The sequence below is a fragment of the Podarcis bocagei genome, assembly GCF_964188305.1.
Source record: "Podarcis bocagei genome assembly, chromosome: 12".
NCBI classification, from domain to species: Eukaryota; Metazoa; Chordata; class Lepidosauria; order Squamata; family Lacertidae; genus Podarcis; species Podarcis bocagei.
Genome location: NC_138137.1, coordinates 30,418,142 through 30,435,562, shown reverse-complemented (window position 1 = coordinate 30,435,562; position 17,421 = coordinate 30,418,142). Strand labels below are relative to the sequence as shown.

At 45.6% G+C, this 17,421-nt stretch overlaps 1 protein-coding gene across 5 annotated transcripts in view; it reads right to left on the bottom strand.

The window, feature by feature from the left end:
* VWDE (von Willebrand factor D and EGF domains) overlaps window positions 1–17,421 on the bottom strand; it is a 50,464-nt gene that overhangs the window by 7,056 nt on the left and 25,987 nt on the right. For 2 of the 5 annotated variants that reach the window (XM_081164257.1, XM_081164258.1), the window contains exons 14-25: window positions 16,906–17,061; window positions 16,423–16,527; window positions 9,664–9,778; window positions 8,027–8,277; window positions 7,678–7,897; window positions 6,713–6,850; window positions 5,981–6,127; window positions 4,250–4,936; window positions 3,148–3,243; window positions 2,969–3,064; window positions 881–976; window positions 21–116 (exon numbers count right to left, since the gene is read on the bottom strand). In XM_081164257.1, the coding sequence (XP_081020383.1) occupies window positions 21–116; window positions 881–976; window positions 2,969–3,064; window positions 3,148–3,243; window positions 4,250–4,936; window positions 5,981–6,127; window positions 6,713–6,850; window positions 7,678–7,897; window positions 8,027–8,277; window positions 9,664–9,778; window positions 16,423–16,527; window positions 16,906–17,061 (2,203 nt within the window). The remainder of the gene's footprint in view (window positions 1–20; window positions 117–880; window positions 977–2,968; window positions 3,065–3,147; window positions 3,244–4,249; window positions 4,937–5,980; window positions 6,128–6,712; window positions 6,851–7,677; window positions 7,898–8,026; window positions 8,278–9,663; window positions 9,779–16,422; window positions 16,528–16,905; window positions 17,062–17,421) is intronic. The other 3 variants (XM_081164260.1, XM_081164261.1, XM_081164259.1) reach the window with 2 other exon arrangements.

Here is a 17,421-nt window from a genome sequence, read left to right as displayed (position 1 = left end):
TTGGGGCTATACTTTTTTACCTGTGCTGCATGTGGGTCCATTCCAGCCAACCCTGCACTGGCAGACATCTGGGGCGAGACATTTACCGCCATTTTCACAGTGCCTGTTGCAAACCACTAAACCAAGCAACCAGTGTTTAAGAAACAAAATAAGCAGAAGTTAGTAGAGAAAAAAGGGGTTGCTGTCATAGCTTTATTGCATATCTATATACACCCAAATAATTTCCCAGGTTTTGTCTGCAATTGCCTTTCTGCTATGATATTTATTTAATAAAATTCACACACCAATTGATTATAAAAACAAACAAACCTCATGGTGGTTTACAAAGAGAAAATAACGAGAACTACACCTCAAGATATTTAGCTGAATTGGGACTAAACAGCTAAGCACCTCAAGATATTTAGCTGAATCGGGACCAAACAGCTAAACAGGAGCCATATGTGTATTTTTCCATTTTTTATCATTGCAAAGTATATTGTTGTAACATACTCTGGGACTAAATGGTGAAGAATGGTTATGGAATAAAATAAACAAATGTCCTTCAATTAATTTATTCACTGGCTTAGTTTTGAGGGTTTGGGGTGGTGGTGTTGGCATTGTTTTCATTGTTTTGTTTTGTTTTATGCTGTATTTTGTGTGATATGGTTTAATTTGGGACATTGTTTGTATTATATTATTGATTAGTTGCCTTGAGTTTCTTTGGAAAAACCAGGTGGGTTGATTAAAAAAAAGCAAAATATAATAATTTACTTCCGACAAATTCACCAAGAGGTTATTTTGGGGCACAGAACATCAGAAATGTATAGTACCTCTTATCTATGTGCATCTTGCTACAGCAGGATGCTTTGTTTATATGTTTGTTATGTTTTCCATTACTTACTTGTTTCACAATGTGGTCCCACAAACCCATATGGGCAAGTGCAAAGGTTTCTGGTCAGACAGGTCCCTCCATGTTGGCAAGGTGGCTCACAATGTGCTGGAGGTGGAAAGGGAGGCTGGTCAAGATATCAGTTCCAGAAATCAATTAACATTAGAAACTTTTAAACAAAAGGTGTAAAAATTGAAAGAAAAGATTTCTACAACACTATTTTTGCATTGGTTACTGGCAAAACTATCAGGATGGGTCTATGTCCCCACCTAGTAGTCAAAAGGCAGGACAACAACTTGTGAAGAAGGAGGCTTCCAGAATGCATCTCAGTTCATCCTGCCTTTGAAGAAAACCAGTTTAGATTTGCTTGTGAACAATTTGAAATTGTCACCATCTTGTTAAAAAAACAACTGAAGCTGCTTCTTGGCATATCGAGAATATCCTGGTTTTAGCAGGGATCCAACTTAAGTATGCATATAAATAAGCATCACTCTGATGATATCAACAGAGACAACACTGGTAAACGTCAGTGCTGAACTCAATCTATGTTTGTTTTTGACAGTGGTCTAAGTAGCTTAATGACAGGAAATGTGCTCCATGGCAGATTTAAGACCCCAAGGGCTATTTCATTTATTTCATTATCATCCTGTGCTTCACAGGCAAGCAATCCCAGGGTGAGTTATATAATCCAAGCAGACCGTGTACAGTAAAGCAACACAATATTGAAATGTGTTTTTACAATCTTCCATAACTTACTCCATATCCTCCTTCTCACTATTAAAACAACTGGCCTACTATATTAATCCTCCCCCTCACCAAGAACCTGGAGGTAGAGCTGGGCCTTTAACAGGGCTTTTTTCAGCCAGAACACACCTGAACTCAGTTCTGGCCCCTCTCAGGTGGGCTAAGAGAACAAGGGAGGTGTTCATGGTGAGTTCCGACACCTCTCTTTCCAGAACAATAGCACTGGCCTTTAGATTATCTATTCTAAAGGAAACATTAATTTGGCCATGAGGGATATGTTTCACTGAGTACCGTGCATTTAGACAATATGTCAAAATATCGGCCATCAATAAAATGACCACCATTGACATTCATCTTTATACATATGAACAGGCATGAGAACTATGAGTCTAAAAATATAGGGTCTTTAAGGACAAGTATATGTACAAAACTGTGTGTATGGATATTGTTAAGATGGAGAGTTGGGAGGTATATTCTGAGCAGCATGGGGAGAAATTCAATTTTGTTTGCCTTTTACTGAGAAACTTCCTAATCTGTGCTTTTCAATTCAATACGCAAACCACAATTTGCGTGTCTCCAAATTTTGTGACGCAGTTCTCCAGTCAAATAATGGGTGCAGAAACGAGTGTATTGGGGGAAGTGTGCACACATGATCGAAAATAACATAAGTAAATGCATTACGTTTAGGAAATTTCCTTCCAAAATACATACACTAAAAACTGCATAGGGGGGAAAAATGTATGTATTAGGTGAAATCTGTCCTAAAATGCTAGTGAACTTTCATGAGGATTCTTTTTAAAATGCAAATTGCTGCAGAAAAGTGAATTGGATTTAAAATTGGAAAAAATGAGAAACAAAAATCGACAGATTCATTGATATCCCTACTATACCTTCCCTACACTTTTATCACACCAAAAATATCACACAAAGCTGTGGTGCAGGGTGGAACTAAGGAAGATGGAATAGGACACAAACAGAACTGAGAAGAGCTTGGGGGTGACTCATGCATGCAATTCAGCCACTCTAAGGCCAGTTACACCAGAACAAATCTTTGCACCAGATACATGGTGGCAAACTGTTAGAACAGAACAAGAGCTGCCTGCCTCATGCAGGGTGCCATTATTGCTATTCTCAGTAAAGTTGCAGTTCTTTGGAATACAAGAGTGGCACACTAGAGCTTCTGCTGTTGTGGGAATGCTGTGATAAACACGAAATACAACTTTTTCATTTGTTTCAGCTGTTTTCTGGAAAGAGTGAAATAGCTGACACTGCAACTTCTGAGAATCAATTTTGACACCGACATTCAGCATGCATTTTGGGTCATCCTTTAATTTTAAAAGGAGAGCCCAGTGTTACCTTCATCACAGATGGGGCCACTGAATCCGGGGGGGCATTCACATACATTAGGCTTGGTGCATTTCCCATTGTTTTTGCACTCTGGTCGACACAGAGCTGTATAAAACCAACATTAAATTCTTAGATGTACCATTTAATATTATTAAATGCAGAGGGTGCATAAAACAGGCATCACTCACCAGCCTGACAGCTACGGCCAGAGTAACCAGGCTTACATCTGCAAGTATTGGGTGCCACACATTCCATGTTTTCACCACAGTTATGCCTGCATATCGCTATGAGAGAGAAAAATGGGGGAAATAAGATCAGTAACTCATCTGGTTTGTGGTATTCACTTTCAATACCTAGCATGCAAAATTAGCTAACAGCACTGACCTCGAAAACACTATACTTTCCATCAGTGTGTGCAATTATGAGTATCTGAAGAAGTGTGCATGCACACGAAAGCTCATACCAAGAACTAACTTAGTTGGTCTTTAAGGTGCTACTGGAAGGATTTTTTTTATTTTGACTATGGGAGACAAACACGGCTACCTATCTGTAACTGCAATTATGAAGTTCAAGTTGTTCTGCAACCCCATCACATGTGGCCACCAGCAGATATGGCAAAACGCAATGATCAGTGAACAGAATGTGCATTTGGGGAGCCATTTATGCAATTTCTGTGACCTTGTTGATAGCGTTCCTGCTCCCTTCTCCTTCCCCACCATGACTGTTCTTTAGACACAACTCAGCCATGCAAAGTTTGACATAGAACAGCAACTGCCTAAATTTTTGTATACCCCATGCAGCTTGGAAACAGCAAGCTGTCCATCTCTCTGGTCTGGTTCACACATAACAATAAGCCTTAGCTTGTTTAAGCAAAATCATGAGGTAACCATAAGTTGTTCCACAGATGATCAAACAAAACATGGTTTGTTCCTCCAAAGTTTGTTTCCAGCTGCTCATGCCTCATGTGTTTGTAGTCTGGTGAACCTCTGGAGTGGAGTGCTCAAGCCATGGCAAAGGGTGCTGAGTTCACTTATAATCAAAGGTTCCTAAGTCAACAACATAAACATGGCTTTACATCATGTTTGTTAACAGTAAACCAATGCTGGGCTGGGTTTACACACAAACCTAAGCAACGGATAATAAACCATACTAAACCATACTTTAATAAACCACAGTTTAGCGTTATGTGCATATCAGGCCTCTACTGCCATTGTAAAAGTTCGGCAAGAACATCTGCTGGAAATAGGATTATGTTGCAACAAAATAGCAAAACATATGTTGCCGCAGTACCTCTACAAATAATACCATCTCCGTAATAACCGAAAGGACAACGACCGCATCTGAAGCTTCCATTTTCACTTGGCTCACAAGGAACCCCGGGGAAACAGGGTGACTCTGCACAAGTGAGTAACAGGGAAGCAGTTGACGCAGAGCCTGATTTTCGATCTGTGCCAGGCCTTTGGAGTGTCACAGCAAACCTTTCAAAGGTGGGTTGCAAAGTGCTGTCTTTAGGTTTGCCGAATGCCCTTTGGAATTTGTGGCCACTTCCTCCTCCCAGTTCTTTGCTGGTTATTAGTGTCACGTTAGCTTTGCTGCTCAATGTTATGCGGGCTTCTGGGGGAGAATGGATCTGCTCTCGTGCCACCGTCGTCTTCTCAGGAAATACTGTCTTATTCCTAAGTGGTGTGTTAGATGCAGAGCCTACTGCATCTGCTGCTGACTCTTCCTTTGTGGTGCCAGAATGGATGTTTACAGTACTGGCACCTAATGCATAATCAGGGGATGCGCTACTAACAGGCTTTCTCAACGCTGGGCTCTGGGAAATGAATACATGTGAAGACACAGTTGTTTTGGCTGCAGAAACGGATGGACTGCTGTTGGCTACTTCTGTGGGAATGAAACTTCTGGGAACATCTGTGGGATTAAGAGGGAAGTCTGTGGTATTTGGAACCTCAGCAGTTGACAGTTGCAGGAAACCTGCCAAACAAACAGGAGACAGACACAAGAGCATTATTACAAGATTTACATTTCAAAGAGAATAGTTTTAAAACAGTAAAAAAAGAAAGTAGACTTCTACATATATCTGGATTTTTCCAGTCGTGCTTGCTGCGGTGTACTTAGCATTAGAAGTCTACTAGGAAAACATACAAAAGTTTAAACCCAAACAAGAGCTCCAAGAATTGTCGGCGGGGAGCATAAGACATAAGGGAGAGTTGGCAGGGAGTGTAAAGCATAAACCTGAAATTAATACTCCTTAGCATCTACCTATCAGTAGCCTGCACAAGAAGTGAGCCGCAGCACAAACCCTTTCCATATCCTTTCCTGTTTGTCAGTCCATCTTCCTTTGGATAATACATTCTCCAGAACCTACAGCCGAAGCAAGATGGATAGAAAAACAGAAAAGAGTGAGGCCAAGAGCTTATGCAAAGTAAGAGTAATGAGAATGAGGCATAAAGGAAGACTAGGGACTGCAAAAAGTGTTTCAGTGAGGAACGCACCTGCTCAGGATTACAGCCAGACATGCCTAATAATAATAATAATAATAATAATAATAATAATAATACCCAACCCATCTGGCTGGGTTTCCCCAGCCACTCTGGGTGGCATCAACGAAAGGTTAAAAATACATAAAAACATCAGTCATTAAAAACTTCCCTAAACAGGCTGCCTTCAGATGTCTTCTAAACATCAGATGTTTATTTCTTTGACATCTGATGGCAGGGCATTCCACAAGGTGGGCACCACTACCGAGGAGACCCTCTGCCTGGTTCCCTGTAACTTCGCTTCTCGCAGTGAGGGAACTGCCAGAAGGTCCACATTGAACGATGGGGGGGGGGGGGGGAGAGACGCTCCTTCAGGCAAATGTCATTCTGTTTTCAAAAATGGAATACCCCCAGGAATACACGGCCATTCATTCTGATGTTCAGAAATCAGAAGGAATTCTAATAAGGTTTGCCTCCCACCCAGTTCTTCTATCTTAAATATATATATGAATAACATAAACCTGAGCTCTTTACTTGCCAGAGACATTTTCATCAGTATGGGCACCAGCAATGCTATATCCGTGATTTTTGCCCGCACCGATTTTTTCACTGGGGTCTATTTTGTTATATCCATCTTCTGGAGTCAAATGACCAGAGGGAGCCTTGCTTGTTGGTTTTATTCCAGCTACGACATAAACAAAAGAATGCCCAAATCAAAGGGATGGCAAACCAAAGGTAGCTTATTTAAAGGACACCCAAAGGGTTACATAAAAAGTTGTTAAGCTTTTTGAAAAATGTTCAACATTCCAGGTTACAGCACTGCCAGCCTCACTATTCCAACTGTGGCCAGAAGGATTCTACGCACATCTTCTGCAAGCACACAGAGGAATGGACTGTACAAACAAACATTTAATTGTTTTTGTTGTTTGATTCCAACTCCCATCAGCCCCAGTTAGCTCAGACAATTGTCAGGGATGATGGGAGTTATTGCCCCAAAAATCTGGAAGACAACTGGTTTGGGAAGGCTGACTTAAGTCAATCGTTCAACCTGTCTACCAAAACTTTTCTCATTCAAAACCATGTCTCCTACCCCATATAGACAGAATCAGCTATCAAGCATGAAAGTTCTATGAATTTCTATTATATGGACAGGATTATTAGACAGGTTTCTGCCTTAGGCACATCCAATGTTTTAAGCACCGCTTAGTGCAATGAACAAAAACACTTGGAAATAAAATGAAATATGATTTTTTTGGTGATAGCTTTTTACCATAACATCTTTTCCCATCTCCGTACAGGCCAGTAGGGCATGGACCACAATAATAGGAATCCATAGTATTGAAGCAAGCTACTCCAGGGAAGCATGGTCTGGATTTGCATTCATCAGGGTCTTTTTGGCAATGTCTACCTAAACAGAAAGAAAGATATTCGGGCATGCATCAAAGGCTCTTTGCAAGTGTCTGTTCCTTCTCGGGAACTAGTAGCTCACACACACACAAAAAGCCACAAAGATCTTCAAAACAGAAAGCAAACGTTGGTTCATTGCCTAACTCTTGGGAGACAGCAAGCCCTTGATTTTCCAGAAACAAAAAAATAAATAAATCTGGGATTTTTATGATGTATTTGTTCTATATACATTTAAGGGGACGTGGCCACTTTTGCAGAAAAAAACCTCCAGCCTCAGGAAAAGTTATTTGGGATTGATTTCAAGCAGCTGTGATGGAGATTCTGAGTTTTGATCATATAGATTCATCTGGACACATATCTCCCCTATTTATTCTTAATGTTTGGTTGTTTCAGATAAGACTTAAGACAAAATGATTTCATGTATATATTTATGCGGAATTTTAAAAATGAATTTTATGTAATTTTGTTTGTTCTCCTTCTATGCAGTCTGCGGACTAATTCAATAGTACCCTATCCTGTTCCTATACAACCCTACATCCAAGCCTCATTAAACTCAATTGCACGTACTTCTGAGTAGGCATGTATAGGATTGCACTGTGCTTTCTAACTCCTTATTCTAGCTTCCACTGCAATCCGCAAACCACACAAGCTTTTGCCCCTCTTCCTCATTGGCTTTAACTGGCCTGAAGAGGCGTACGCAAAGATCTAACTCAGTGATGCTTGAAAAATATTTGTTCTGCTTAAATAAACCTCACAGTAAACTGGAGCCTGAAATCATGCATGTAATTGAATTATTGTTATGTAAATGTAGAATAAGTGACAATTCACCCTGCAGCCCAGGTGTACATTCACAGCGGAAGCTATTTATTCCATCAAAACATCTGCCAAGGCCACAGGGGTTGGATGCGCAGTCATTGGCATTCACTTGACAAAGGTCACCTTCAAATCCTGGCATGCAGATGCATAGATATTTCCCACTTCCAGGAGGGAAATTGGTATCGGCCACACAGGACCCTCCATTTAAGCAGTCACATGGTTTCACGCTGACCTGCAAAACATGTCCAATAAACAGCAGGCTATAATTACTCTTGAATGGGATATTCCATTTGCAATGGAGCTCTTGTCATGGCTGCATGATAGCAATTAGAGTTGGCTATTTGACCACAATAGTTATTACCTCGATTGCAACTTTGGTTTCGGCACTGCAGTCATCCGTTATGAAAAAGGTAAGCAGCTCAGGCTTCTTCGACAGCGCCTTCCATATCAGGAGTCCAGCGGGAGAAAGACTGGCACCTGGTGGGCCGGAATTCAATAAGAAAGCGACGGCAGAGCCTTCTGCGTCCGTCGCTGAGAACTGATACACAAAATCCTCCCCATAAAAGGTCTGCAGCCTTTCTTGTGTATTTTGAAATACAGGAGGCTGGTTGTCTGAAAGGAAAGAAAAGGAACAGCCACAAAGTGAGAAATATGAAAAACGGATGACATCAGGAAATTTTTATCTGTTCCCCACCTACTTACATAGCCACTGTTAGGGGCCTATACCAAATGTGCACCTGACTGCAGTGCTTTACTTGATCCCATATCATAGAGTTGTTGGTGAAAGAGAGCATGAGCATCACCTAGTGCAACCCTCTGCAATGCAGGAATCTTTTACTCAATGTGGGGTTCAAATCCACGGCCCTGAGATTAAGAGTCTCATTCTCTACCGACAGAGAGATCATCTTGTGCTTTTTCATTAAGCATTGCAGTAAGTCAGCCTTCCCCAATATGCCTCACAGATATTGTCAGATACCAAGTCCCATCACCCCTGACCATTGGCCATGCTGGCTGAGCCTGCTGGGATTTGGGGGTCCAACTGCACCTGAGGGTTGCCAGGTTGAGGAAAGCTGTGCAACCAGTCCGTGACACTGGCTCTAAGCATCTGCTGAAAGGGATTTCACTGGGGTGTGTGAGTCCCTGCACAAAGTGGTTTCCTGCTTCCCGCTTGCCTGTGCCCATCATGATGGCAGACATTGCTCTATACAAGGAATCAGATACAACTATAATTCCATTTCCTGGAATTTCAATGGGAGGGAGTTAATCACAGGTCGCACTGAAACCAATAGGACTTCAGTTAAGTTAGCCTGGATTCAACTCAAGGCTCTTTAACATTCAGCAGGTCATGAAATGTGTTTCTTCAAGACCTGTTTGCAGGTGCCAATGGATGCAAACAGGTCTTGAAGAAACACATTTCATGACCTACTGACATGCAATAAACATCACCCTTCCCCAAGAGCATCACACCACAGAACAAAATGGCCCAAATCCATCAGGAAAATGAACCCATGATGAACTTTAGCCATCATCCTGGCACAGGCAGCTAGGAACAAAATGAGCTGATGCTAGATATCAAATTCCGTCTGAAGTTTCTGTTTCTTATGAGAAGGTTCACAAGTCATAAAGTCTAGAGAGGTGATGTGCTGATCCAAACTCTCAGGCAAGAATGGACAGCCTGTGGCCTTCCAAGATGGTGTTGGACTCTCAACTTCAATCAGCTCCATCCAGCATGGCCAAGGGTGAAGAACGATGCAGGTTGTAGTCCAACAACATCTGGAGGGCCAAAGGTTTCCCATTCTTGTAGGAGTAACACTTGACTCACTGCCAGCTCCATGTCATATGTATCTTCTCCTCAACTTTCTGGAGATGTGTCTCCCCTTCACAGTTTACTGTAAACATTGGTATGCACATGGAAAACATGCATGAATCTGAGAATACAAATCATTTGTTAGGTTTAGGCATCTGAACCAGTGAGCTTCATAACTAATTAGAACTTACTTTCAGCAACTGACCAAGTTAACTTTGATATTTCCGGTCTGCAGAGTAAGCAAGGGCTTGTAGGATTTGTGTCACCTTCACCATAACAAAGTCCATCTATGTTGCATGTTTTCTCCTTTGCAGAAATAAAACATCATTCATTAAGACTTTGGAATATTTTTCCTGCATGTTTATTCATGTGCCATAAACTGTCAAAGCAGTGGCCTACTAGTTACTCTCACGTGCCCCCAGCCTCAATCTAATTTTTGCATGCTTCAGAGAGTTCACAACTTGTAACAAGCCAGGTCTTCAGAAAGGTATTCTACACCGCTCTCGCTAAAATGAGCAGAACTTGGGCTGGACCGAGTATGGCCAAGCTCTTGCACAAACGACATGCCTTCCAGTGGGGCATTCAGGAAATCCTTTGTAGTCCACACCTGATAGGATTTCAAGGTGCCTTGTTGAAACGACTGAGTTTGGTGTTTCAATTCTTGATCACGCAAAAGGTCCACTATGGGAATCTGAATTATTGGGAGGGATTTGTAGTGGATCACTAAATTCAATGCTGTATTGTATTGTTCTATAGCAGATTGCGAATTTGGGTTGCAAATACTATAGAGATTTGCCTGGGAAGAATTCTTGCTGAACATAGTGGGACTTACTTCTGAGTAAACTTGCACAGAATTACCACATCCTTCCCTGAACTGGTGCCAGCCATATGTTGTTGGACTCCAACTTCCATCAAACCCAGTCAGCATGGCCAATGGTCAGGAATGGTGAGACTTGTAGTCTAGCAATGTCTGGGGGAACCAGGGCAGGGCAGGCATGATTAAATTTATTCATATCAAATTTTTGGTGGATACCTGGTAATACAATACCATTTTGCATCCAAGTAGAAGCTGCCTGTTTTTACTTAGAAAATATCTTTTAAACAAACCATTCTGTGCCTGAGACAATCCATCAATGTTGTGCAGTGTGAAGCTTCCACAAAATCTGGGTTATGCTGATTCAAGGGCTGCTCTGAAGCAGCTCTGCTATTGGTCTAGGGCAGAGTTGGAGAAACGGCAGTCCTCCAGATGTTGCTGGACTACAACTCCCATCATCCCCAGCCACATGGCCAATGAGCAGGGATGGTGGGAGTTGAAGAACATCTGGAGGACCATAGTTTCCCCATCCCAAATTTAGGAGATGTGAGACTCAGTAGCGCACACAAGGAAGTAATATTATCATGGCTGTGATAACCTCTTAGATCTAGAGATGTATGAGACACCTTAAGGACAGGAGGAGGAGGAAAGGCTGAAAGAGAGCACTTTCCCTTCTGGAAACAACCAACAAACACATCAGAAGTTATTTCTGGAATGAATCCAGTCAACCCAGTTGGAATTTGGGAAGCAGCATTACGAGTAAAGTTGGGAAGTAAGGCATTACGAGTAACAGACTGCCTATTTCCAACCTGTGAACCTTAAAAGTTTCATGTTCCTATCACCACTGACTATTGGCCATCCTGGTTGGAGCTGTTAGCCAATGAGGAACTCCCCAGATGCTCCTATCGCTACATATTTAGCTGGGAGTCTCACTTAACTCAGTCAGGCTTGTTTCTGAACAGACATGTCTAGGACAGTATTGTTGGTCCTATGCATCTGATGGTGTGGCCTCTAGTCATGAACACATATGCCATAAATAAACGTGTTGCTCTTTAAGGAAGTAAACCCCAAGGAAAAATCTGTACTCGCTCCCTTGCTGAGGAGCAAACCCTACACAAATCTGGAGTGGAGTCCCCAAGATGGCTGGATCACGTCTTGTACGCCTCCTTCCAGCAACTCCTGCAGCCAGGCTCCTGCCAAACATATTGCTCTGCTTCCCCTTGCATCACATCAGCAAGGCCAAGAGTGGGGGGCTTCTCCATCTGGGCAGCCCAGGACCCCCATTCACACTGCCAGGGCTTACACTCCAGAGAGGTCACTTTGGCACTGCTAATGCAGCAAAAACAACACAGGAGGCAGCAGTTATGAGTTACCGATCTCTGCAGCCACAGCAGGCACTATGATTCTCCAGCGGTTTGGCTTCAGCCCTGGAGGAGACCCTATCATCTCTCGAGACAGACAGATACCAACAACAACTCATTAAGGTGCCACAAGACTCACAGCTATAATGGATTAACACTGTTGCCCCTCCAGAAATTGTGTATTGCATATTTAACTGACTAATTAATTGATCACTCCGCTGAAATTGTACATGATTAATCCATTCCGTTGGCTGCTGTTGTTCTGCCAGTGAGTCTTGGGGAGGACCGCTCCCCCTGCAAGCCCATTCTCCATCTTGGGCCTGGGGGCGGGCCCCATACTCCACCTCAGCATATAAGGCCCCAAGGAGGCCTCGGGACATCGCTGCTGCCGCTTTGCCGGTGAGTCTTGGGGAGGACCGCTCCCCCTGCAAGCCCATTCTCCACCTTGGGCCTGGGGGCGGGCCCCATACTCCACCTCAGCATATAAGGCCCCAAGGAGGCCTCGGGACATCGCTGCTGTTGTTCTGCCAGTGAGTCTTGGGGAGGACCGCTCCCCCTGCAAGCCCATTCTCCACCTTGGGCCTGGGGGCGGGCCCCATACTCCACCTCAGCATATAAGGCCCCAAGGAGGCCTCGGGACATCGCTGCTGTTGTTCTGCCAGTGAGTCTTGGGGAGGACCGCTCCCCCTGCAAGCCCATTCTCCACCTTGGGCCTGGGGGCGGGCCCCATACTCCACCTCAGCATATAAGGCCCCAAGGAGGCCTCGGGACATCGCTGCTGTTGTTCTGCCAGTGAGTCTTGGGGAGGACCGCTCCCCCTGCAAGCCCATTCTCCATCTTGGGCCTGGGGGCGGGCCCCATACTCCACCTCAGCATATAAGGCCCCAAGGAGGCCTCGGGACATCGCTGCTGTTGTTCTGCCAGTGAGTCTTGGGGAGGACCGCTCCCCCTGCAAGCCCATTCTCCATCTTGGGCCTGGGGGCGGGCCCCATACTCCACCTCAGCATATAAGGCCCCAAGGAGGCTCGGGACATCGCTGCTGCCGCTTTGCCGGTGAGTCTTGGGGAGGACCACTCGCCCTGCAAGCCCATTCTCCACCTTGGGCCTGGGGGCGGGCCCCATACTCCACCTCAGCATATAAGGCCCCAAGGAGGCCTCGGGACATCGCTGCTGTTGTTCTGCCAGTGAGTCTTGGGGAGGACCGCTCCCCCTGCAAGCCCATTCTCCACCTTGGGCCTGGGGGCGGCCCCCATACTCACCACCGCCACAACTCTAAGGACACTGCTGCGGCGGCAGCAAATGTTTAAACGTTTTATATATTTTAAAGTGTTTTAAAAGTGTTTTTATTTTTTACTCTGTTGTGTCACCAGAAACGGTGGTTTTTATCCATGTATTTTTATTTTGTTTTGTTTTATTTTGGGTTGGGGTGGGATGGTTGCTGAGTGGGGTGGGGATTGGTTTTGTTTTGATGTAATTGTTTCTTTGTTTGTTTGTTTGCTTTTATAATTTGTAAATGGAGGCGAGTATGAGGCTTGGGATTCCTACTGTGGAGGGGCGAGGGAGGTATGGCGGTGGGGGCAGATGTTATAGGCGAAGGGGATCGAGATACGGATATGCTCGTACCCCTTCCAATCTGCGCCCCATCCCGAGAGACGAGGGTAGGGTGAGCAAGGATTACTCACCTCCGTCACTGGTGTTGTGCAATGCCAGGTCTATAGGCAACAAAACCGCCACCCTGCGAGATTTCATCATCTCGCAGGGGGTCGACCTGGCTTGTGTGACGGAGACCTGGGTGCGCGAAGGGGATACTGTTACCTTACGAGAGATGGCGCCCCCGGGTTTTTCCGTCCTCCACCAGTCACGGACTGTGGGCCGGGGGGGAGGGGTGGCACTATTAATCCGGGAAGATTGTTCTTTCAGGGCTCTACCACCGCCATCGATCCCCGGCATTGAATGTGTTGGCCTAGTGTGGGGCTCCGAGGTGAGCTTGGCTGTCTGGCTGGTGTACCGGCCACCTAGCGCACCAGCAGCCACCCTGTCAGGCCTGCTAGAGGCGGTGGCCGGCTGGGCCTTGGAGTTCCCTAACCTATTGGTATTGGGGGACTTCAACATCCATGCCGATGCCACTCCCTCCTCACAGGCTCTGGACCTGGTGTCTTCCATGGCGACACTAGGGCTCTCCCAGTTTGTTTCGGGCCCCACACATCAAGCAGGCCACACGCTGGATCTGATCTTTGGCGTCGGTATAGATGTGATCATGTTTCCTTCGATGAAGGTGCCATGGTCTGATCACTACGCTCTGAAAGCCAGGATTGATGTTCCACCCCCACCCTGCTTAGGTGGTGAGCCAATTTGGGCTCGCCCGCGGAGGCTGATGGACCCTGATAGATTCCGTCAAGCCTTGCGGGACCTTTCTCCCCCTGGCGACTCATTGACTGAGCTTGTTGAGGGCTGGAATACCCAGCTCCTGGCAGCCATCAATGAGATCGCACCTAAGCGCCCTCTGCGACCCCGCAGAAACCGGGCTCCCTGGTTTACTGAGGAGCTCCGGAAAATGAAGCGGGACCTCAGACGGCTAGAGCGAGTATGGCGGGGTGCCCGTGACGGAGCCTCAAGAACATCTTATAGGGTTTTTATGAAAACCTACGAGATGGCAGTGAAGGCCGCTAAGAAGTCTTACTTCTCGGCCTCCATTGCATCCGCTAGCTCTCGCCCGGCACAATTATTTAGTATAATTCGGTCTTTAACGTCCCTCGAAGGACAGCCAAATTTAAATAACAATTCGACACACAGCTGTGAGGCATTTGCGAGCTTTTTTGCGGAGAAGGTCCTGTCGCTCCGCCATGACCTCCCTGCCAATTTGGATACAATAAAGGAACTGGAGGCCCCTCGACTGTCCTCGGGTCCAGTATTGGACCACTTTGACCGGATATCCCCAGCCGATGTGGACAGATTCCTCCGAGCTGGAAAACCCACCACTTGTCCTCTCGACCCGTGCCCGTCTTGGCTGATTAGAGCGTGTCCAGACGAGGTGCGGGCCCCCCTGGGGGATATCATCAATTTGTCCCTTGGCACCGGGACATTCCCAGGGGAACTGAAGGAGGCAGTGGTGCGTCCGCTCTTAAAGAAAACATCATTAGATCCCTTAGATCTATCCAATTACCGCCCAGTTTCGAATCTTCCATTCCTGGGTAAGGTGATTGAGAGAGCGGTTGTTGAACAGCTTGGTAGGTTTCTGGATGAAACATCGGCTCTGGATCCATTCCAGTCCGGCTTCCGCGCTGGTCATGGGACCGAGACGGCTCTGGTCGCCCTAACAGATGATCTTCGTAGACAGCTGGACCGAGGCGGGTCGGGGCTGCTGATTCTTCTAGATCTGTCAGCAGCTTTCGACATGGTCGATCACGAACTTCTGGACCACCGCCTCGCCGACGTGGGGATCCAGGGCGCAGTCCTTCAATGGCTGCGCTCGTTTCTCTCTGGTCGGGGACAGAGGGTGGCGCTTGGGGGGGAACTGTCATCCCGCCACTCCTTGGTGTGTGGAGTGCCTCAGGGTGCGATTCTCTCCCCGATGCTTTTTAACATCTTTATGCGCCCCCTCGCCCAGCTTGTCCGGAGTTTTGGGCTGGGCTGCCATCAGTATGCTGATGACACCCAACTCTATCTGTTGATGGATGGCCATCCTGACTCGGCCCCAGACACACTGATCAGATGCTTGGAAGCTGTGGCTGGATGGTTACGTGGGAGCCGGTTGAAGTTAAATCCTTCGAAGACAGAGGTCCTCTGGCTGGGACGGGACGATATGGGATTGAGGGGGCAACTCCCATCTCTTGCGGGGGTGCAATTAGTGCCAGCACCGTCCGTTAAGAGTTTGGGTGTAATCTTCGATACCTCCCTCTCCATGGAGGCGCAGATTGCAGCTATAACAAAGGCGGCATTTTTTCATCTCCGCCAAGCTAAGCAGTTGGCTCCTTACCTCTCTCGCCCTGACCTAGCCACTGTGATCCATGCGACGGTCACCTCCAGACTGGATTATTGTAACTCGCTCTACGTGGGGCTGCCCTTGAGACTGACCCAGAAACTCCAGCGGGTGCAGAATGCCGCAGCGAGACTCCTTACGGGGTCTTCGCTGCGGGATCACATTCATCCGGTGCTATACCAGCTGCACTGGCTCCCGGTGGAGTACAGGATCAGGTTCAAGGTGCTGGTTTTAACCTTTAAAGCCCTATACGGCCTAGGACCCTCGTACCTACGGGACCGCCTCTCCTGGTATGCCCCACAGAGGAACTTACGGTCCTCAAATAAAAACATCTTGAAGGTCCCAGGCCTCAGAGAGGTTAGGCTGGCCTCAACTAGAGCCAGGGCTTTTTCGGCTGCGGCTCCAACCTGGTGGAACGCTCTGTCCCAAGAGACCAGGGCCCTGCAGGACTTGACATCTTTCCGCAGGGCCTGCAAGACAGAGCTGTTCCACCAGGCCTTTGGCCAGGGCACAGCCTGACTCCCTCCTTTGGCAATCTTTACAATACTTTAGTTTATGGTTGCCATCAATTTTGATTTTAATTAATTCTTATGATGTTTTTATAATGTGGCACTATTTTAGTGTTGTTAGCCGCCCTGAGCCCGGCTTCGGCTGGGGAGGGCGGGATATAAATAAAATTTATTATTATTATTATTATTATTATTTAATGAGGTGACATCTCTGCTAGATTTATCTCCTAGCCCTAATGAGGTTGTAAGTATTCAAAGCAAAACAACAACAAAAATAAGACACTTGCCTTTAACGTGCAAAATCCATTTGATTGTGGGTCGCATATCTGACAAGCTCCATCAAATAATGTCACTGTTTTAGGGTTGCTATAAGTGAACCCATCATTAGAAATCTGTTTTGACATAGAGCAACAGTTCTGTGAGTTATATAAGCATCCGAAAGGGGATTATGGCGCGTTTCACAATTGACAACATGCACATCCTACCTAGATCCCTACATATTTTAAGCTTGATTCCTACATACTGCAGGGGTAAGCAGAAGATAGAACGGGAAGACTGACAACGGGTAGATCTCTGGGTGACCTATTATAAACAAAGAGCAAAACTTGATTCTTTTGTGCATCCCCCCACCCCCAGTGTGCCTTTTGGTGATTTTTTAAATGGTTTTACAAGTTATGCTCGTGCACCTCCTCAGCTTACTTCTGCAGGATTTGTTTTAAAAATTATCTCAGTTGCTATATGACTATATGAAGTAAATCTCTAGAGATTACCTTAATTTGCCACTTTGCAATGGGTTGGCCATCCACAAGATCCAGACCATCATTCTGGCGTCCTTCAGTGGGAAGTTGGCAATCCACAGTCCTGGTGTTGTGGAAAGTGGCGTGGGTGAATAAAGATTCCCCAAGCACCCACTTGTTATCACTGTACTGAATTAAAGGACCAAAAATGCCTGATTTAGTGACCCTATAAACAAGACGGTGATATACAAATAGATATACAAATAATCTCAACTGAAGCAAATCTCTACAGAGTACCTTAATTTGTCACCTCTTTTGACCCAATTTGGCAGTTCTGGGGGTACAAAATGGGCAAGTATTCTGCAGCACTAGTGCACCATCAAGTCAGAGCCATATAGCATAATGGCAAAAGATCCATTATTGGATCTTCTCAGGGCTTTTTTTTTTTTTTAAAGCAATGGAGGCCCTAATTTAGATTTCGGCTATGACACTTGGCAATAACCAGTTCCCACCCCCCACTGAAGAATACAAGTAGGTTCCAGCTTGTGC